Source organism: Benincasa hispida, chromosome 11 (assembly GCF_027475165.1).
Source record: "Benincasa hispida cultivar pf3 chromosome 11, pf3_genome.v1.1, whole genome shotgun sequence".
Classification (NCBI taxonomy): domain Eukaryota; kingdom Viridiplantae; phylum Streptophyta; class Magnoliopsida; order Cucurbitales; family Cucurbitaceae; genus Benincasa; species Benincasa hispida.
In genome coordinates this window covers 40,768,726-40,789,843 of record NC_143488.1, presented here as the reverse complement: position 1 = coordinate 40,789,843, position 21,118 = coordinate 40,768,726, and the positions used below count along the sequence as shown (strand labels likewise).

The 21,118-nt window shown below is 33.5% G+C and overlaps 4 protein-coding genes across 4 annotated transcripts; 2 read left to right on the top strand and 2 right to left on the bottom strand.

The window, feature by feature from the left end:
- The first annotated feature begins 7,722 nt into the window (after window positions 1-7,722).
- Window positions 7,723-9,454, top strand: LOC120090095 (uncharacterized). Its single transcript, XM_039047586.2, has 4 exons — window positions 7,723-8,169; window positions 8,640-8,868; window positions 8,953-9,077; window positions 9,176-9,454. The coding sequence occupies exons 1-4, from the start codon at window positions 7,834-7,836 to the stop codon at window positions 9,254-9,256; spliced, it is 771 nt and encodes a 256-aa protein (XP_038903514.2). The 5' UTR covers window positions 7,723-7,833; the 3' UTR covers window positions 9,257-9,454.
- A 759-nt stretch (window positions 9,455-10,213) lies between these two features.
- Window positions 10,214-12,198, bottom strand: LOC120089765 (transcriptional regulator of RNA polII, SAGA, subunit). The gene is made up of 2 exons (XM_039047154.2): window positions 11,991-12,198; window positions 10,214-11,632 (listed from the first exon to the last, which is right to left on the bottom strand). The coding sequence occupies exon 2, from the start codon at window positions 11,549-11,551 to the stop codon at window positions 10,481-10,483; it is 1,071 nt and encodes a 356-aa protein (XP_038903082.2). The 5' UTR covers window positions 11,552-11,632; window positions 11,991-12,198; the 3' UTR covers window positions 10,214-10,480.
- Window positions 12,199-13,395: 1,197 nt separating this feature from the next.
- On the top strand, window positions 13,396-17,054 carry ERV1 (Erv1/Alr family protein). Its single transcript, XM_039049048.2, has 6 exons — window positions 13,396-13,704; window positions 14,341-14,412; window positions 15,693-15,740; window positions 15,926-15,990; window positions 16,429-16,506; window positions 16,789-17,054. The coding sequence occupies exons 1-6, from the start codon at window positions 13,498-13,500 to the stop codon at window positions 16,910-16,912; spliced, it is 594 nt and encodes a 197-aa protein (XP_038904976.2). The 5' UTR covers window positions 13,396-13,497; the 3' UTR covers window positions 16,913-17,054.
- Window positions 17,055-17,320: 266 nt separating this feature from the next.
- LOC120091161 (histone deacetylase-like protein) lies at window positions 17,321-20,111 on the bottom strand. Its single transcript, XM_039049051.2, has 4 exons — window positions 19,976-20,111; window positions 19,702-19,847; window positions 17,826-17,951; window positions 17,321-17,717 (listed from the first exon to the last, which is right to left on the bottom strand). Exons 1-4 carry the CDS (start codon window positions 20,012-20,014, stop codon window positions 17,594-17,596), a joined length of 435 nt encoding a protein of 144 aa, XP_038904979.2. The 5' UTR covers window positions 20,015-20,111; the 3' UTR covers window positions 17,321-17,593.
- Between the last annotated feature and the right edge of the window lie 1,007 nt (window positions 20,112-21,118).

The window sequence follows — 21,118 nt, the reverse complement described above, 5'->3', positions numbered from 1 at the left end:
TTTATCAATAATAGACAGTGAAATTTTACTATATTTATAAATAAATTGGATCAATTTTACATATTTAAAAATAGCCCAAAAATTAACTAGTTTATTAATATGTAATTGAATTTCATTTTTAATATGACTTTAAAATTTTAATGTTGTGGCTCATAGTTATATGTATTTTTTAAATTTTTTGAATGGTTTTGACACAAAATTAAAAATTTAAGAATTGATTTGACCATTATTAAAGTTTAAGAATAGAAGTAGTTGCAAATATAACAATCAAGTCTAAAATATTAGAAGAGATATCACAATGTAAAAGAATTTGCAGACATTACAAAATTTAAATCTAGCTTTCGAAGTCTATCAATGATAGACAATATCGTTAATAGGAGTCTATTTGTGATTGAGTCTATCGCTTATAGATTTTCCTATATTTATTGTTATGGATGATTTTGGACCAAAGGGCACAAACGACATTTGTTGAAAATATGAGCAAAAAAATCAAGAATATAGCAACATTCGGGTCAAATGTGACAACTTAGGACCAAAATGAGTCTAGGAAAAAAGGTTGACTTGAGTCTTGACTGAGACCGAGCCTCACAAGATGCCTAACAGGACATGCCTCATGCATGCCCTAACCCAATTAACCATTGTAGACCCAAAATATAAACTAAAGTGAGGTGCTCAGGCTCGGCCTTGATTGAGGTCGACACTGCCAAATTGTCGAATAGGGAAACGTCCCTTGCAGGCCCGAACCCAATAAGTTAAAGGGGAAGCCTAAAACAATTTGGAAACCAAGGGAAGTAAGTCAATTCTAGGTCAGCTACACCTATAAATACATCTAGATAGTTGCCAAAAGAAATAAGTCAATTCTAATACTCAAACTTTCTACTTTCTACACGATTACATCTTTTGACTTAATCATCGAAGACTGTGTGGCAAGTACCACAATGGTATGTAGATTTTTCCAAATTTTATTTAGTTACAATTAGGATAAGTACATTTTTTTTTCCTATCCAAATTTTGACATCAATATTATAATTTTTAAAAAATTTTGTTAAATATTTGATTATTAATTCTAAAATTACTACAATTTCAATTACCATTAAAAGTAAAATAGAAAGCTCGGTGAGAATTAGTACCAAACTTGTGATCAAAGTATTTCTATATACTCGACCATTCCAATTTTAAGAAGAAACGAAAAGGCTAGAAAATGCGGTGGCCAAATTTCTATTTCATAACAACAAACCGACAGGTCGAAAAAGCCCTCCAACCGACGTGTCGGTTTCTCTAATACGTGGCACAAAAACAATGGCCCATGAAACAGACGTGTCCAAAGACCGACGTCTTCCCAAATTAACTGGACAAAAAGCCCTTCCTTTGCCAAAGTCCACACCCACTCGCAGTTTCCAAATTAAATTTCACACTCTTCTTCTGCCTTTATTCATAACAAACGCTGAAAAATAAACAATAAATGATTTTTTAAGAAAAATATTTTTTGGTTCCACAATTTTAGTTTAATTTTTATTTAGTCCTCAAGTTTCAAAATATTATACCTTTAGTCCTTAAGTTTTTAGTTTGATTTCAATATGGTCTTTAAGTTTCAAATTATTACAATTTTACCATTAAAAATTGAATTTTGTTTCCATTTGGTTCGTAGATTTCAAAATTTTACACTTTTAGTCTCGATTTTTTAGGTTTAAATACTATTTTTGTCATTGTACTTTTATTTTTTTGTTCATTTTGATCATTATACTTTCCAAATGTTCGCTTTAGTCCCTATACTTTCAATTTTTGTTCGTTTTTGGCTGTGTACTTTTAAAATGTTCATTTTAATTATTGTATTTTTAGAAAGTGACTAATTTGTTCCATTCATTTCTATTTTTACTTCATTTATAAGGGATCAAAATGGCCACATTTTGAAAGTATAGGAACCAAAATAAACCAAAGTTGAAAGTATAAAGATCTAAACGAATATTTTAAAAACATAGGGAACAAAATGAACAAAAATAAAAAATATAGGGACCAAAGTAGTATTTTTTTATATATATATTAAATACTCACTTTCAATTGTCGATGACAATGTCTATTAATTAATATAAATTAATTATGAAGTAAAATTTTAAATTTAATTTTAATAGTGATGCAAACTTAATTAATCATAATAGTTATAATTATTTTTAATTAATTAACAACCATTAATCCTAAAGACGAAAAATTAATAGAAAAATTTTTATAAATGAAAAAAATATGGAACTATTTATCCATATAGCAAAAACAAGATTAATATGTGTAAATAGTTTAGTCCATTTTCTATATTTGAAAATGGACCTTTAATATTAATATTGTCCTTTTCAAAACTTATTAGAGAAATATTGTTGTTTTGGGAGTTCGAGGATTGAGGTCGAACATTGAGAACTCGACAAATGTGGAGGTCGAACGTTGAGAACTCGACGAACAAAGAAAAACTTGGAAACAATACATAGGTCGAAACTTAACCCTCGACAAGGGAAATCTCGCGAATCTCGCTTAGGTTGTCGAATGTTGAAGTTTCGACACACATCCACCCTCGAGATTGCAGTTTTATTACTTTTCTTTTTCCCTCGTAGAGGAAATAAAGTAATGAGATGGTATACTATATGTATCTATGTAATCGAGCTGCTTCTAACAACCTATGCATTTTGTTATCATTTCGAATTAGACGGAAGCTTGTGGAATTGACGTGAGGGGGTGGGGATGGCTATATTTTTGGGAGCGAACTCCAGGCAAATATGAAGTGCATGGATACAAGTTATGCCTTGGAATGAAAGACAATTCGGAATTAGCTTTGTCTACGAACAAAATTTTGTATATTAAGTTGTCGAAGGTTACACACATGTCGAAACTTCAAAGCAATTAAGGAGATAAGTGGGTGAAGCAAATTAAGGAGAGAGCAAGATTCAAAGCGAGATAGTAGGAGAGAGTGAGATGTTGAACGAGATTTTAAAAGAGAGCGAGATTCAAAGCGAGATTTTAGGAGAGAGTGAGATTCAAAGAGAGTGTAGGAGAGAGCGAGATTTAGTTTATATTGACTAATCTGACTAACATTGAACCTGGTAAAATGAAATGGTTGAATGATTGAAAAATTAGATTATTCAGGAATACACATTGAATGCTAAGATTACGCATTGAGTTTCTGGTAGTAGATCCATAATCAAAAAAGTGTTTGTGATTGTTCCAGAAGAAATGAAAGCTAGTAATCATTAATAGAAAAATAACAACAATAACAGAGAGAGCGAGATATTGAGAGAGAGCGAGAGCGAGATCTTAGGAGAGAGCGAGAGTCTTCACTTTATTTGAACTTTCCATAGAAATATATATATAAAAAAAAAAATAGCTAATAATCATACTATAATTGAATAATCATTAGACTATAATTGAATATATTAGATTATTATACTATAATTAAATAATCATTAGACAACAAATTGAATATATTAAATTATTATACTATAATTGAATAATCATTAGACAATAAATTGAATATATTAGATTATTATACTATAAATTGAATATATTAGATTATTATAATGTAAAACTTTATTGATTACAAAAAAATAATAATAATAATAATTGAATATACAATAAAATGAATATATAATAATAAAAAATTATTTATTATTCAATCCCTAACTATCTGGAACCTGTCTTAGTAACGAAGGACACTTCCTTCGATGTCCTAACTAGTTACAAAATCTACATCGTTGTCGAGTGGTTGGTTCTGTCCAATCCATCTCGTTGTGATAACGTGAACTTTTCGGTCTACCAGGTATTCTCGACAATGATGGATCAGGATGTAAGACGGGCATATTAGGGTGCGTGATCCAGTAATCTTCATGCGGTACAGGTTGAAATTGAGGAGAGTAACATTCAACATACGTTGACAATTTGTAGTAGTTCTCAATAAAATCTTTGTAGTTCATGTTAAAATGTGAGCAAACGGCCATAAAATGCAAGCATGGAATGCCGAATGCTTGCCACTTGTTACATGAACAGTACCGCTCGGTATGAAGGCTTGTTTGAGATCACTAAGTATGAAACACCTGAGAGAAATTGTAACACACGAAGAGGTGAATTTCATATCGACATGCTGGTATAATTGCAGCAGTGAACAACCCGGCAAATGGTTGGATGGGACCGAAATGTCACCATCGTTTCTGCTTACGACATATCGTCAGCAACTTCAATAAAAAGTATAAATTTAATTCATTGAAAAATTATGTTTATCGTGTCGGGTGTCAGTTTCAAATTCAAAAGTTCAACAAAGTAGGAATAAATCAGAGCTGTCTAAGTTTTTTTTACAACATTAGTTTAGAGAAATTGACTCAAGCACATGATGGAGGATTCAGATATGGGTGGATGACGACAAATCTATCAGAGTTCATAAATGGAATCTTCAAAGGAGCTCGAATGTTGCCTATAAATGCTTTTGCTCAAATAACATTCTTCAAATGCGTGAACTATTTCGAGAAAAGAAGAGCAGAGAATAAGGGATGCATTGGAGCGTCAAGATAAACCCAGGACCTGTTGATCCTGATGTTTTGTACGACCAATCCATTCATCGACCATATATTGTATGGCGAGATCGTACTACTGGAGAAATATATTGCAGACGTCGAAAAGCAGGATTTATTCAGTTGGACTAGCATCTGATCACAACCTTGGTCGAGAGATGGAGGCCCGAGACGCATACATTCCATATGTTTGTTGGAGAGTGCACTATCACTCTACAAGACATAGAAGTGTTGTTGGCGTTACCTGTTGATGGTGAGCCAGGCGCCAGAGTGATGTACGATGATTGGTTAGAAGTTTATCAACTGTACCTCGGTGCGACCCCACCTGCCGACAAGATTAAAGGATCGAGGTTAAGTTTAATATGGTTAGGAACACAATTTTGTGAGCTTACATATGATGCAGACAAGGAAACCGTCATAAGATATACACAAGCATATATACTACAAATAATGGGTGGAAGTCTATTTTTAGATAAATCAAGTCATTTTATTCACTTAATGTTCCTGCCACTGTTAGCTAACCTCCATGATGCGGCGCGGTATTCGTGGGGTGGAGCATGCTTGGCATGGTTGTATAGACAACTATGCAATGCAACAAGACCTGAGGTTCGAGAGATAGTTGGGCCTCTCATACTTTTGCAACTATGGGCTTGGGAGCGATTTCCAACAATGGCTCCACAGCTACATCATGTTAATGACGCTCAGTTAGTTGGACGAGCTTACGGTTCTCGGTATGTTTTTTAATTTAATTTAATTTTTATATCACTGATCTAGTTAATTTAAATTCTAAATTATCAATTTAAAAATTTAGGTGGAGAGATAAATTTTGTGTGACTAGGACAGCCACACATGTAATCAACCAGTATAGATACATGTTTGATCTGCTTCAACCTGAACAGGTACATTACACTAAACCTAATCGATTATTTTATTCACATTTTTACTGTATTTGTCTCTAATATTCTCTAATATAATATTTTATGTTTCAGGTTATTTGGGAGCCGTACAAAATTATTGTGCATACTTTGCCTAATTTTTGTACGAATGGTCAAAACATATGGCGGACAATGAGTCCTCTCATATGTTTTCACATTGGTGAATGGCATCTTCCTGACAGGGTGTGAAACAATTTGGTTTTCAGTAGGATGTCCCATCACCTTATAATATTGAACCCGTACTGCATGATATTGACCTAAGGACTGGAGATTGGTCCGAAAAAGTTGCACATTTGGTAGGCGATGACACTATCGTGTAAGGTTTATTGCAATGGGGTTTCTCTTGAACAGTTTGATATAGATGTCACTTCATAATATATTCATTGGTATAATAATATCACAAGGCGCTACGTCACTCGTCCGGGAGCAACTTGGGTCATCTGGTAAATGAATGAATATTATCTATTTTTTTAATTTAAATATTGTCTAATTTTTTTATAATTCACAGAGATCGAACAACAGTAGACTCCGTGAGGTTGCAAATGATCCCAGGTTCTTGCTATATGTAGTGACAACCAAAGCTATATGGAGGAAATTCAGTATATGTACGATATACCTATTGTTCCTCCACCAGCTCCTAGACATAGAGGACCTGTTCGGGAAGAGGATGAGTTTGATGAGGTTGCACATAATGTGGAAGAGTTGCCCCTATGACGCAAACGCAGAGTCAAACTAATTATGTTAGTCCAATGATGATGATGCCAACATTTGGTTCAGGACATTATGACTCAGAGACTGGTCCTTCGTCTTCATACGTGCATGGACATGGTCGGGGTCGTGGAGAGCATAATGAATATTTATATTATGAAGCGCCTGCAGAGGTACTAGAGCAACATCAAGAAGAACCCGAGCAACCTCAAGTTCGAAGTCAACGACGACAACCAGCTCGAAATCGACGACGTCCACCTCGTAGGACACATTGATTTTTGTAATTATTTTTATATAAATGAGATATTTAATTTACATTTTTTTATTTATTCTTTTTAGAGTTTAAATAAAATAATAAAATATTTTTAGAAATTGTTTTTATAAAATGGAAAATTTTAAAAAAAAAATTAGAAAGAAGAAGGTGGAATGTGTAATAATTAAAAAGGAAAAAAAAGGAAATTTGTACGGTATTCTCGCTCTCTATCAAAATCTCGCTATTTCGCTCTCGTTCTCGCTCACGCTCAAACTCTCTCAAACTCTCGCTCTCTCGCTCTCTCTCATAATCTCGCTCTCGAATTTGATTGAGAAGTTCAGTGGCAAAAAGAAGGAGATTCATTAGCTCTGACAGAATCCGTAAAAATTATTCAACAAGCTTTGGAAGGAATTCCAGGGGAACCTTATGAAAATTTAGAAATACGATCTTCTCAATAATAATGTTAAGAAGGGCAAGGTCGAGGGTTCAAAGTTCGACGTACAAGTGAAAGGAATGTTGAGGGTTCAAAATTCGACCTATGTAGGTCGAATTTTCAACCCTTGACTTATTTTTTTAAAAAAAAAAAACAATATTTTTACAAATAGTTTGAAAACAACAATATTTTCCTAAATAGTTTCTAAAAGGACAATATCCTTTTAATTTTCCCTTTGAAAATGCCTCAAATTAATATCTAATGAAAAATAAAAAAAATAAAAGTATAAATTTTGAAACTTAAGGACCAAATTAAAACATAACTTAAATCTCAAAGGTAAAACTGTAACATTATGAAATTTAGGGACTAAGTTGAAACCAAACTCAAAATTGAAAGATTTAGGTCGGTTTGGTAACCATTTTGTTTTTTTAAAAATTAAGTTTATGGACACTAATTTCACTCCAAATTTCTTCATTTGTAATATATTTTTCATCAATAGTTTTAAAAATCAAGCCAAATTTTGAGAATTAAAAAAATAACTTTAAAAAAGTTGTTTTTTTTTTTTTTTAATTTGACTAAGAATTCAATCATTGTATAATAAATATGCAAATTATTATAAAAAAATATGAATGAAATGAAATTAATTTTAAAAATAAAAAAAAAATTAAATGGTTAATGGACCTAAATGTGTAACATTTTGAAATATTAAATGAAAACTAAATCCAACACTTATGGACCATATATATTGTGAACAAGATGGCGAGTACCTCTAAAATCATACTCGAGCAAGTAGGAAAAGAAAGAAAAATAATCCAACTATTTATTGGTACAACTATAATATAAAATCGATCAAAACCCCCGTGATGATGTGACCGAAAAGGCGCAAAATTTTCTCTGTTCTTGTTTTGTTTTGCTTAAAATTTCAAAACCCTCTTCCCATTTTCATCCCTAAACCCTAAAAAGATGATCGGCGCCTTTCGGAGAAGCTCTGGGATTTCTGGGTTGTTGCATTTCCGCCATTTTTCTCAGTTGAAAAGTTCTAAAGCTTTTGAAGCTACTGCGATCGTTAGGAAGCAAAGTCAGCCCATTCGGCCGTACTTCCGGTTGCCGGATTCTTTCAGGAAGACGAAGGAGGTTGGTGTTTTTCCGTCGGTGCAGCAATCGTCTGTTTCATCAGGTTTTTCGATTGTGAAGGTTGAGTTTCTTGAATGGTATTTGGCGATGGTCAAATGTCGTCCTGTTCTTACCAAGAGTGTCACTTCTGCGCTTATTTACACGGCTGCTGATTTGTCGTCTCAGGTGAATATTTTGGATCTTGCATCTGCTTGTTTTCAGTTTGAAATCTTTGTTATTAGGGATTTGTTGATATTTTGTTTCTATTTAGCTAGTTTAGGAAGCAATTTTTCTTGGAAGAGTCCTTTCTCTTTAATTCGATTGTTCTTAATGGTGGTAAACTTTTCGTTGTTGTTGCGCTCATTGAAGTTGAATACTGCTTTGAATTGGGAATCAAATTTCTGTGTAAGAATGCTGCTTTGTTTTTTGGTTTTCTTCGTTAGGGGTTTGTTGATGTTTATCTCTAATGGGGGTCCTCATTTGGGCAATTTTAAAGCAAAGTTTTCTTTGAAGAGTCTTATTTTCTCTATTTTTGGATTTTGTTTATAATTGGAATTTTTGTTCTTGTTTCTTGTTTACTACTATCAAATATTTTCTCTCATTGGAGATTGTCATTTTAACTGTCTCTCTGATTTGGGAATCAAATTTTCTTTCAGACCATTTCTCTGTCATCTTCAGAGCCATATGATTTAATTCGAACATTACGCATGGCTGGATATGGTATGTTGATTCTAGGGCCATCTCTCCATTACTGGTTCAACTTAATGTCAAAACTCTTCCCCAAGAAAGATCTATTCTCCACCTTCAAGAAAATGGCCATGGGCCAAGGTCTCTTTGGCCCTTCCATGACAGCCGTTTTCTTCTCCATGAATGCATTTCTCCAAGGTACACACTACTTTTCACAACCTGCTTCACATGTCTTGAACTTAAGATGACTGAGAATGAATGGTTTGGTTTCATTGAACATAGGTGAAAATGGTGCTGAAATTATTGCCCGATTGAAACGAGATTTGCTTCCTACCATGCTCAATGGTGTTATGTACTGGCCAGTTTGCGATTTCATTACGTTTAAATTTGTCCCTGTTCATCTTCAAGTATATTCTGTTCTCTCTTGATTTGATTCTCATCTCTTCTTCTCTGGCTGTGGTTTTGTTCTGACTGGTGTTTTGGTCTTTGTTTGGTTGTTGTGCAGGCGTTGGTTAGCAATTCTTTTTCGTACGTGTGGACAGTTTACATGACATACATGGCGAGCCTTGAGAAAGCTGCTTCTTGATTTGATCCCAATAGCCGAAAGGTTATGTTCAGACAAGAACTCTTGCAACAGTGCCTTTTCCAGGATGAAGAAAAAAGTGAAAATGGAACCAGAAATTGCCAACTTATTAGGAAGGGAGAGAGAGATTCTTTTATAGTTAATATAATTGTAAACATTTTTATGAGAAGAAATGTAGAAGTGAAGAACCTTTCTGCCTTCTGGGATTCTGTTTTAGCATTTGCTTGGTAGGGGAAGCATGATGGACTAAAAATCGGACCGATCAAGACCGACCAACTCAGTTTGGTCGGTTGGAGAAGAGGAGAGGTTCAGTCGGTGTCGGTTTGGATTTTAAAATTAAAGAATTAAATTGACCGACCGACAGTTAGTTTGCATTCCTCGATGGTTGGGGTCGGTTTGAATATTTACTAAATCAATTATAATTGGAAAAATCGACTTCAACCACTGTTGCACACCCCTAATTACCCCTAATTGAAAGTATGGGGGAATTTTATTTCTAAAGCAAAATGTAATCCATCATTGGTGATAGTGGGTTCTATTTGATCCAAAATTATAATTAAATGCAATCCGATTACGAAGTTGAGGACGACCCTTAAAAGTTATATGGATCCAATAGGGTTTTTCAGATAGATCCAATAGGGTTTTCTAGATAGTTTTGAACAAATTTTCAATTTTTTGTGTTCAGATATCGTTTCAGCAAGAGAATTATTATGGTTGCTCTTATTAAGCAGTAGAATTACATTATTTATTCTGCATTATTTATTGAATAACAAGCGTGAAGTAAAGTCTTAGTTATAATTTGTTTGTGAAATGTCTACATAAATGTGAAGAAAAAACTATCAAATTACATTTAATTTTAACTAAGGATTGATAAACATGACTTTATTTGTTTTCACTTCGTAGTTATTTCCAGAAAGTGAAAAAGGACCAGATTTAAAGAACACAATGTCACAGAAAGAGTGATTGAAGTTGTATGCTTTTATTAGATCATAAACATATTACTCAAGACAATGATCATTTGAGCCTTTATCTACATGTAACCTAATCAACTTGATTTAAGGCTCAAAATGGATCTGAAAACCTATCCTCACAAGAATCGCAAAAATTAGCAACGAACTTCCAAAGGCACCGAACCATCAAATTATTCACAATATATGATCACCTTTCGACAATTCAGAGCCTACTATACTTCTTCTGATGCGACATGGTCAGACCAGCTTGGCCGGTTCACTCTTCAGAAGCTCGTAAACTGATTTTCTCAAGCTGCATCGTCCAGTCTCTCCCAAGTACTTCAGGATTCAGTTGCATTGCGACACGGAAGTCCAACAAGGATGCGTTATTCAATTGTTGAGCTCGATGTCGATGTTGTTCCTGGAAAGCGATTCTTGAGCCAGTTATTGGTTGATTGCCTGTAAATTTCATTCGCTCGCACCTTGACCGAGAGAAATTCAAACATGGCTCGATTAACCTCTTTAAATAAACATCCAGTGCATTGTTAAGAAGGTTTACGCCATCGACAGATATATCAATCTGCTCTGTTTCCAACTTCTGCCTCAAATGCGTTCTTAGCAACCTGGTGTCGGGTAGCTCGCCACCTTCTTGACAAGTTGTTACATAGTAGTTTCTTCTGACAGGAACATTAGAGAGAGTTTTACTAGAACCAACGAAGTTCATGGATATACCAAGCGGAGCAGTAACTGGGCTTCTGCTCTGAACTCCTGGACTTCCGGCCACCTGCTCAACCTCTTCTCCGTCTTCTACGGACGCCATTTCGACAGGAGGACGGCTGCCAAGAGAATGCATCTCTGTTGCACTTTGCTGTTCTTGTGCCTTGAAAGACAATTCTTCAAGTGCCATATTCTGTGGCTTCCCACATGGTCCCAAAGGACTTGGACGATCTCGAATCTTGCGGTCTCTACTAACCGGAGACCTACACTTTCGGGGAGAAGAAAGGAACGTATCCCCATGAAGCGATTGAAGACAACTCCTCTGATATCCATTCACAACCTTTACACTGAGATTGCCTCCAACTTTCCTTGTACTATTAAGAACAGGGGGAGTTTTAGCCCCACAAGCATTTTGAAGAATTGCTCTGATAAGCCGATTATGAAGAGGTATAATCTCCCTCCCAATAATCTGAATGCAAAACTTGTCGAATTCCCTTTTGTTAATCTTTAAACTCAACAATTTCTTGAGGTGATCAAAGTATTTCTCCGACTTTTGATGTCCAAGCTTCCGATAAATCATGGCTTTCAGCTCAGAAGTGTCTATACGAGAACCGTCTTTCCTTGGAATCATTTTTCAGAGTCAAAATTTCAGCAAACGGCTGAATTTGAGATAAAGCCCTCAGAAATCCTCCACCAACAAAACAGATAAAGACTGAAAGGGCAAGAAATCTTTGATCAGAAAGCCAGAAACCCTAATTTTCACAGCTTAAGTAATCAAAACATAACCCAAAATCGCACTTAAAGCATTTGAATACCAATTGCTGAAGTTTGGGAATCACAGGGAACAAACCCCAAACTGAAGAACAGCTCGAAACAAACCATATAATTGATTTGAAAACAAAAAATGGATTGCAGCCAAATCGTAACTGGACAAGGGCTTGGTTTTTGAATCATTGTGGAAAGAAGAATAATAAAAAACTAAAACCCTAAAGAAATGGAGGATGTAAAGCATTGAATTGAATTCCAAGTTGAAAACCCTAATTAGGAGGCAATCAATTTCAGAAACTTACAAAAGAATTGATGGAAATTTTGACCAAATTGGGGATGAAATTGCGCCGTCTTCTGAATGAAGAATCGAAAACTTGAGTAAATTGTGTTAATGGTTGGATCGGATTTTGGTGATTAGGAGATCGGAGAGACCAAAAGCAAAAACAGCGACCTTCGACGGGAGTTCTCGCGATTGTGTCTGTCTTCCGCCAATCGCTTCGAAATTCAATTACGCACGTGCGCCTTCCCTTTTATATTTTATATTTTTTGGTCCCAGACCTTTTTTTTTAAAAAAAATAATTAATTAATCACAACTCTAAAGTCTAAACATGTTTTTCTATTTACTCCTTTCTTCTTTGGTTTAATTTTTTTTTTTGGGAGAATAGTGATTATTTGGATTTTCATTTAATTCCAATGTCAGGTAATTTTTTTTTATAGAAATTTTGTCCTAAGAAAACAATGCTCAAATGAGGTCAACAAGCTTTTTTCTATGTATATATATATTTTTAGCTTTTAATTTGAATACTCATTTAAAATAATAAAAAATACTTAATTAATGTAGAAAATAGGATAGACCTTTTAAACTTTTGTCAAATTAAAATTTAATAAACTAAATGGACCTATTTTTTAAAAAGGTACCTAGAGAAATCTAAGAAAAAGGAAAATAAAATTAAAATAAGTTTGAAAATCTTATCAAAGTTTCATGTATGCTTATGTAAACAAATCTGAACACATAAAAAAAAAAGACAATAATACTTTACAGCTTAAACTTTTTTAATTTGTATATTTATGATTTTTTTTTACCTTTAATCCTAAATTTAATTTTTGCATATGTTTAAATTTGTTTACATAAACAACGCATAATACACACAAACTTTTTTATTAAGTAATTTAACTACAAAAGACTCAAGCTTATTTTAAAATAAATTTCAAACATAACAATTGGAGTTTTCAACTATTATAACCTACAATTAATTACATTATTATTATTTCAAAACCTTATTTATTATAATGTTTACAATTTTCTACTCAAACTAAAATAGTTCACACTCCAAACTAACTAATAAAACAATGTGTATCTCAAACGTAGACTATGATATTATAACCCTACCAACTCTAATAACTCAACCCTGTAAAATGTAGATAATATAACAAATTTAAAATAGTGTCATACTTAAGTATTGGATTTGTTTTTTTTAAAAAAATAATGTTATTTTAATATTTATGGACAAAAATAGGGTTGAAATGAAAGGAATGACAAAAATAAGATAATCTACCATCTTTCAAGTTAGTCCCTTATCTTTACTTCAACACCACAACAACCCTATTTTTATCAATAATTTGATATTTAGTCTTATTTCTAAAATTTATTTCTTCAACCACTTTATTATTATTTTCTTTTTTAAAAAAATCCTAAATCCTCGTTATTTTGGAAAGGAACTTACTCCTAAAGTATCACTCTTATGTTTTGAGATCCATCGGGAAGCATCGGATAACATTCCACAGTGCTTTCCCGCCCTGATTCCAAACATGTCTGAGAATCCCATGCAAGCTCTCTTTCAAACTGCTCAAAAGATTTCAACTTCCATTCAAACCCATCTCTCAAATCTTCTTTCCCAGTCGCCCCATCATTCACGCCCCAACCACAAGCCTCTTTCTTCTCCATTTTCCTCATCCTATGCAACTCCCTCATACACTGACACCACTTATTTGCAATCTAGTGACATAATCCATAAGGTATTTTTAATTTTCTTGTCATTCATTTCCCTTCTGTATTCTGCTATTGGATTTCAATTTCAAAGAGCTGTTGCTTTCGTTGATTTATATCATGCCCTGTAAGTGTTTGATAAAAGTTCTGAAAGAAAGAACAATTAGATTTTCATATGCCCTTTCCAGGTTATTGTCTATTATGATTTATAGCATGCCCATGTAATGTCTAAATCCTTTAGGCCATTTGGGATTACGTGTTTTTAGTTTTACTTGGTATCTTCTTAAGAATTTGTCGTAGGTTGAGAATTGAGTTTCTTGGACTGAATCAGAGAACGAATTATAAAGATTGTGATTTATTTCCCACGATCATGGCTATGTAGGTACCATTTTGCAATGTAATCTAACAATAGAGCTTCGGATACAATAATGTTGAGTATAAAAATAGACTGATTGAAGAAACAAAATGAAATCCATCTTAAACAAGCTGCTTCTACTTGTTACTCACTGTTGAAATACTTTCAAACTCGCTCAGTTGCAATGATCGATTGGCCATGTATCGATTCTCTGTTTAATGCATCGACTTCTCTGTTTAATGGCTGTACAGCTGAATTTGAAATTCTCTCATTGATTTGGTCTTGATTTGATAATTTATATTGAGGAAAGCCTGCTGCACCTGTAACTAAGGAAGCGCTTGGAAGGGCTACCTGGACTTTTCTTCACATCCTTGCTGCTCAGGTTTTCTCAACAATGTTATCTTTTTAATTTTGTATTCAATCAGTTACCTGTTAAATCTCTCTCTCTATTCTTTATTTATATATGTATATAAACTTGCAATGTTCCTAGTATTACTATCTTGCTCTGCATTTAAACAAAACTATGGGATGCTCTTAAATTTGGTATTTAATCGTGCTTCCCAAAAGAATTTTGAGAAATTATTGGATCAACTCCTTTGTGCTCATCTATATCTATATCTATATTATATATAAAAGGGGCTATGTGGGGAAAATCTTTACATCTTTATTTTACCATTACAATTTGTCATAATTCCTGTTTTGCCCATCATTACAACTATTTGGGTCGAGATGTTTACATGTGAAGTGGTGTATTCTTTCATGTATGAGTGTGATTTAGACCATAGATGTGAAACATTAGGATCTAAAAGTGGTGATATATTTGAAGGAACAGTTATGTCATTTTCATATAACTATTCGAGTTAAAGCAATTACATGATGAAGTGGTAAATCTTTTGGTGTATGGGTGTAATGTAAACTATAGGTATGAAAAATCATGATCTAACATTGAGATATATTTGTACAGATAGTCACGTACTTTGTCCCATTACAACTATTCGAGTCGAGGTGATACACAATGAAGTGGTATATCCTTTCATGTATGGGTGTGATTTAGAGCTTAGATATGAAACATCGTGATTTAACAATGAAGATATGTTTGAACGAATCTCGTCTTTTGCCTTTTAAAATTTCTTAAATACCTATTTTGTCTTTTATCTTCAAATAATAACTATTCAGGTCAAACAATGTAAAATACTATTATATATTAATTATAATCTTTTAAAAAAATAAAACTATAATAAAACTATAAATTTCATGTGCATCACACGTGTTATGACAAGTCGTATCAAATGGCAATGGCTTTGACTTGGAAATTTTGGTTATGAGGACATTGAAGAACTGTCAAGGATAGCCTAGAAAAAGGACTGCGGTTTTGGAAATTAGTGAGATTCTTGGCCTCCTTATGGTGTGTCTTTTAAGACAACCCCGTAATTCTTCATTTTATTCATGCTTTTCTCTGAAGTTGTTTATGTACACCTTGGCTTTCTGTCTTCTTCCTCCCCCCCCCCCCCCCCCCCCTTTTGTGTATTTTTCTCTATAAATCATAGAATTTGAAGAAACAAACTTTAACTCCGTTCAAGCATCAAGAGAAAACAATTCAATATAAAATATTCCATGCCTTTCATTCATATCTATGGAACTGTTGACCATTCAATTTTTCAGTACCCAGATCACCCAACGAGGCAGCAGAAGAAGGACGTGAAAGAATTGGTAGGGTACCCTTTTTATAACATGTGTAGGTCTCTTATCCCACTCCATAATCCCTTTCAGAGATATAGATTTTTATTTTGAAAGCTTTGATCAATTTGTCTTTAACCGAGACAAACAGATAGTTGAGCTTATGATAAAGCATGGACAATGGCTGTATAGAATAACTTGTCGTGTTTTGTGTGCAGATGGCAATATTATCTCGCATGTACCCTTGTGGAGAATGTGCGGACCACTTTAAAGAAGTTCTGAGGTACATCATTTATCCCCTACTTTCAAAGTATGCTGGTTAATCGTTTGTTGATACAGCTTGGCAGCCCCAGCCCTTGCCCTTGTGAATTTATCCTATGAAGCTTGGAGACCTTATTTTTGTCAGATGTTCATATCGATTCGTACTAGCTAGACACCCTAACATTTGTCAATTGCTAAAACTAGAATGGATAATCATTTATAATTTCTTAAGAAAATGGAAAGGGAAAAACAATACATTTTTATGCAAACTATCAACGTGGTGAATGTGACACTCATTTATTATGCTTAAGTTGACGTTGTTTTTACTCTCCTTTTTTATGGAACATTTTGTGTATCATTGACATAAATGGTTCTGTTGAGAAAAAAAGTGCCATATAAAATAGCGTTACACTTCTTTGTTCAATTCTTCAAGTGACATTGTTTGGTGATTGTATGACAGAGCAAACCCCGTAGAGGTTGGATCTCATGCCGAGTTCTCCCGTTGGCTATGCCGTGTACATAACGTTGTCAACAGAAGGTTATGCCACAAATTCCGTATGAAATAATAACTTTTGATTTACTTTAATGATTTGATATCAAATCATTTGTTTTCGACCCTATAATTTCTGTATAACTACTAGTTTTCACTTAGTTGACTTACAAGAGACTTTGCATTATTCTCTGTTATTTTTCCATTAATGTACTACTGTTGCTATGGAGTATAAGTTTACACATTCTATATTCTGTTTGAACCACTTAAACTTGGGTGTTTCACATTGTATTAATCTGATTAGCCCCCTTTTGACGGTTACTACTGCAGTCTTGGAAAACCAATATTCCCGTGCGAACGTGTTGATGCAAGATGGGGCAAATTGGAGTGCAAACAACGTGCATGCGACGTGCTTGGAAGCTTGCCAAATTTTGGGGAAGAAGGTAGACACTGATACCGTATATACCACGTTGAGGTCTACATTTACATTGTAATTACAGTTGTAAAGACTTGTAGTTGTGGTACTTAAACATCATAATTACATTTACTTTCTTTTGATGAATCAATGGAGAACGATTGATGTCTATATTTCATAATCATCTTCTTTTCCTAATTTTTCATCAAAGCATCAAAGCCTTCAGTGATGAGTGAAGCTGTGTCACTACAGCTAGTGTATCCTTTCAATCTGGAGAGGTCTTTTGTAATCTTTCCTTTGGGAGTTCTTTCCATTTTCTTTTGTAATTTCATCCCATCAATGAAACAATTTCATTTCTCTAATAAAAGAAAAGATAAGTGAAGCTGAAGCCAAAATAGAAGCCAAGTTTCTCCAGGTCAAGGCCAACATTTGAAGAAAAACAAAGAGTGACAAAAATGGGGAACCAATTTCATTAATGTAAATCAAGGTTTGTAATAAGAAGATTCGTCAGCTTCAAGTAAAAGCTTCCTATAATTTTTTAACAAGATGGGAGATTCTAAACTATCCCTCGCTACTGTAAAGTAAACAGTCAACAACTTACAATGAACACATTTGCTCACTTCTACGAACCAAGACACCAAGATATCTAATATGTCGAGACTATAAAAGTTATAACACTAATAATCTGATATTTCAGTTCCCCCAGCAGGATGATTAATACTACCGAAATGGCGGGGCCTCACCAAATTTCAGTATGTAGGCAACTTCGTGTACTGGTCGTAATTCCTGAATCACTTGTGCATCTAAATATGCGTCGCAGGAGAAACACCAAACTGACAAATCACTGTTTCCAAATGCAAATTATTAATGAACTTCACAAACCTATATTCATAATTTTTGAGAAAATTTTAAAGGAAGTAGAGTACAATTTAAAGAACCATTTTACATTCACCTGTAGCTGAGTGCAAGGCAATGAGTTACTTGCTCATAATGTTGAAGCATGTGCTTATTCACAAAACGACTACAAAAGACATCCTTACAGCATAAGCACAACCAGTTCTCCTTGGGATTCTGACATCTTGCATATGTAGACAAATAGAAGTGTGTTTATCCAAATCATGAAAACTAAAACCAAAAAGAACACAAAATCGGTCTGAAAGTACTTATAGACACAATAATACACCACTTACGATTCATACAAAAATTTACAAAGGAAATAACTTGACTTTGATTTGGATGTTATGATGCTAAAAACGTCTACCTACATTATACTCATACGGAGGCACCAAAACAAGATGTCCAGTTGAAATGGAAGAACTTCAATCTTTTTTGCATTACATCAATGGAATACTAACTTCAATGGGTAGCCTTAGAGGTTAAGACTTGAGATTTTGAAATATATCCTTCAAGATCTAGAGCTTAAAAGCCTCCATTTAATCTTTACTGTCTATGAACGTAATTTCAAAGACTGGAGCCTCCAGATATATTGGTTTTGTCAAAATGAATTTTTAGTAAGAAGCAATTCTCTGATAAACCAAACAGATCTCAGCCAGCCTAAGAGGTAAATGCAGGATACAATAAAGGCATTACAAGTTTATTTTCATGTAGTCGCATGTTTCACAGATAGGAATGCTGTTAGTAATGAAATATGAAGCTTGTTATGGAGTTTGGTTATAAATAAACAGAAGGGAAAGGAGGAGGTGATAGGAGAATAGGTTAGAATAATTAGTATATTTGAGTTAGTATTTGTTTAGTTGTTAATTTAGAGTATTGAGTGTTTAATTAGCATTTTATAATTAAGTAGTTAGTTTTCTTATTTTGTTGTAAGGTTATAAATAGCCACTTTTTAGAGTTGTAATAAGAAACTTCTAAAATCTCATTTGAATATTGAACTTTTGTTTTATGGAGAGTGCTCTCTCAACTTTAGAGATGGATTTCCCTTGTTTGATCATGGATTTGGCTTAATACCTTTCACCTGCGAAGGAGAATACGCAATATTTTGGTGAGAATTAAAGCTTGAGAGTGATCTCTAGAGAAGAGGGGTAAATACCCTAAAATACTTGTTAATCTTATAAATTCTTTACCTTTTATATTTCAATACGTTTGCTTCCTACACGCCTAAGGTCCACAAAAGGGGGCAAGGAGATTCAAACACAGCACAAAATGAAGAGAAGCTACTATTATCTAACCAATCAAACTATGCTCATTATAGTTTGTCAATGATCAAATTATTAAGATTTAATCTCATTTTAGAATTTGTCTTTAAATTTTTAAGTTGGTTCTATATTCGTCCCTAAATTTTTTTGAAAATTTAGGAACTAAAGAGATATATTTTCAAAGTTCAATGACCGAAAATAGACATTTTAAAAGTTGATAACCAAAATGAAACAAACTTGAAGGTTTAGGGGCTAAAATTGACCTATTAAAAGTTTAAGAAGCAAAATAGGATTTAGACCAATTAAACCAATTATCCACCAAAACATTTAAGGATTTTTTTGCTATCGCGATATTAAATCCATTGTAAGTAACCACCATAGATTAAATCCAATATCTCTTAACTTTTTATCAAATCAAAGCCTTTTATTTACCACTGGACCACAACCCATAATAACTCCAAAACAAAACATTAAGGATTGATAGAGTAAAATCTTATTGGAAAAAAAAAATCCTGATCAAAACATCAATTTAGCACATCTTCCTTCAGCAATGCTCTCAACAGAAATGGGAATCAAACTGAAAATTGCAGAGATTGAAAGGTCCCAAAATTCGAAGCCTAAGATCAACAAAACCAGAACTAAAAACATAGTTTAGGGAAACGAAAAACTGACTCGCTGCATGGAATATCGGGGGGCGGAATGTGAGCGAGATCGGGAGATAGCAAAGCGAGATGATCGCAAGAAGTTAGAGCTTCGACCCATCCCGATTCGGCGCCGTATAAGAGTTCTTCCTCAACTTCTTCTTCGAGTATGAGGGGCTAAAGAAGAGAAAAAAAACAACATTAGCGAAAATCAGCGATTCAATAAACTGATAAAGAAGTATAGGAACTCGGAATTTTTGGGGCAATCAAAAGAGAATTGGAAGAAATGAGTTTGATTAGAATACCAGTGGGTTGGAAGAAGACGAGCCGGCTTCTTTCGCCATTGATGAACAGAGAAATTCTCTGCAGCGTCTAATTTGATGATGTGAAATTATTTATAATTTAGAGAAATGCAAAAGTTTTATGGAATTTGAAATTGAAAAAAACCATTAATTTTTTGTTAGGGTTGATTTTAATTTTAAATTATATATTTTTTTAAAATAATGTTATTTTAATATATATTAACAAAAATAGGATAGGGTTGAAAAGATTGACAAAAATAGGTTTTTTTACGATTACCTTAAGTAGTGTACCGGGTATACGACTTCCTTCTCCATTAAACCGCCGTGTGGTCCTTCTTCTTCCTCCATCTGAAACCTTCTTCGTCGATCTTCCTCCGAACCGTCCATCCAAACATTGTCCGAAAACTTCAATCTTCTTCCTTCGTCTTCCTCATTCTCCATTAAACCGTCTGTCTTCCTTCGATTTTCTTTGACTGAGGTAAAACTTTTTCTTTAATTTTTTCCAATATATAATCTTCATATATATATCATTTTGTTTGTATTTGGGCTGAACTTAATGCATAATTTATGGATCCATGATTTATTTTTGGATATATGTTGAACTTAGAAATTAGATTTTGTTAGACTGATTTTGTGGCTATTTTTCGATTATGTTTGCCTATTTGTTGGACTATTTTTTTATGATTAATTTGTTGGATGATTATGTATTTGTTGGGTTGAACCTAGAAATATATGTATATGTTTATAAAAATGAAGATTGCTTCATATATATATATATATATACTATTTTGTTTGCATTTAGGTTGAATTAAATGTATGATTCAATGATATATTATTTTATTTTTATTTGGGCTTATTTAAATGTATAGCTTATGAATCTTAGATTTGGACTGGTTTAAATGTATATAGTTTATGGATCTTAGATTTGGGAGATTTAAATGTATAATATTTAGATATTGTATGTTGAATTTAAAAATTGGATTTTGTTAGGTTGACATATTAACATATTTTTTTGTCAACTATAACCGTTGAAAAAATCATAATAAATATGTTAATGCATCCTAAAGATTTATTCTTGAAGATAGTGATATTGATGTTGAAGTTGATGAATTATTTGGAAAGTGGGGAATATGATCTTGGTCGAAT

What these genes read in the sequence shown, in the direction of transcription:
- ERV1 (XM_039049048.2), top strand. Translation starts at nt 13,498, where the DNA reads ATGTCTGAGAATCCCATGCAAGCTCTCTTTCAAACTGCTCAAAAGATT. An exon ending in TTCACATCCTTGCTGCTCAG is followed by an intron (nt 14,413 to 15,692) that starts GTTTTCTCAACA and finishes TCAATTTTTCAG; the next exon opens with TACCCAGATCACCCAACGAG. An exon ending in CACTTTAAAGAAGTTCTGAG is followed by an intron (nt 15,991 to 16,428) that starts GTACATCATTTA and finishes ATTGTATGACAG; the next exon opens with AGCAAACCCCGTAGAGGTTG.
- LOC120090095 (XM_039047586.2), top strand. Translation starts at nt 7,834, where the DNA reads ATGATCGGCGCCTTTCGGAGAAGCTCTGGGATTTCTGGGTTGTTGCAT. An exon ending in CTGCTGATTTGTCGTCTCAG is followed by an intron (nt 8,170 to 8,639) that starts GTGAATATTTTG and finishes ATTTTCTTTCAG; the next exon opens with ACCATTTCTCTGTCATCTTC. An exon ending in TTGTCCCTGTTCATCTTCAA is followed by an intron (nt 9,078 to 9,175) that starts GTATATTCTGTT and finishes GTTGTTGTGCAG; the next exon opens with GCGTTGGTTAGCAATTCTTT.
- LOC120091161 (XM_039049051.2), bottom strand. Translation starts at nt 20,014, where the DNA reads ATGGCGAAAGAAGCCGGCTCGTCTTCTTCCAACCCACTG. An exon ending in CGTCTTCTTCCAACCCACTG is followed by an intron (nt 19,848 to 19,975) that starts GTATTCTAATCA and finishes TCTCTTCTTTAG; the next exon opens with CCCCTCATACTCGAAGAAGA. An exon ending in TGCCTTGCACTCAGCTACAG is followed by an intron (nt 17,718 to 17,825) that starts GTGAATGTAAAA and finishes ATTTGGAAACAG; the next exon opens with TGATTTGTCAGTTTGGTGTT.
- LOC120089765 (XM_039047154.2), bottom strand. Translation starts at nt 11,551, where the DNA reads ATGATTCCAAGGAAAGACGGTTCTCGTATAGACACTTCTGAGCTGAAA.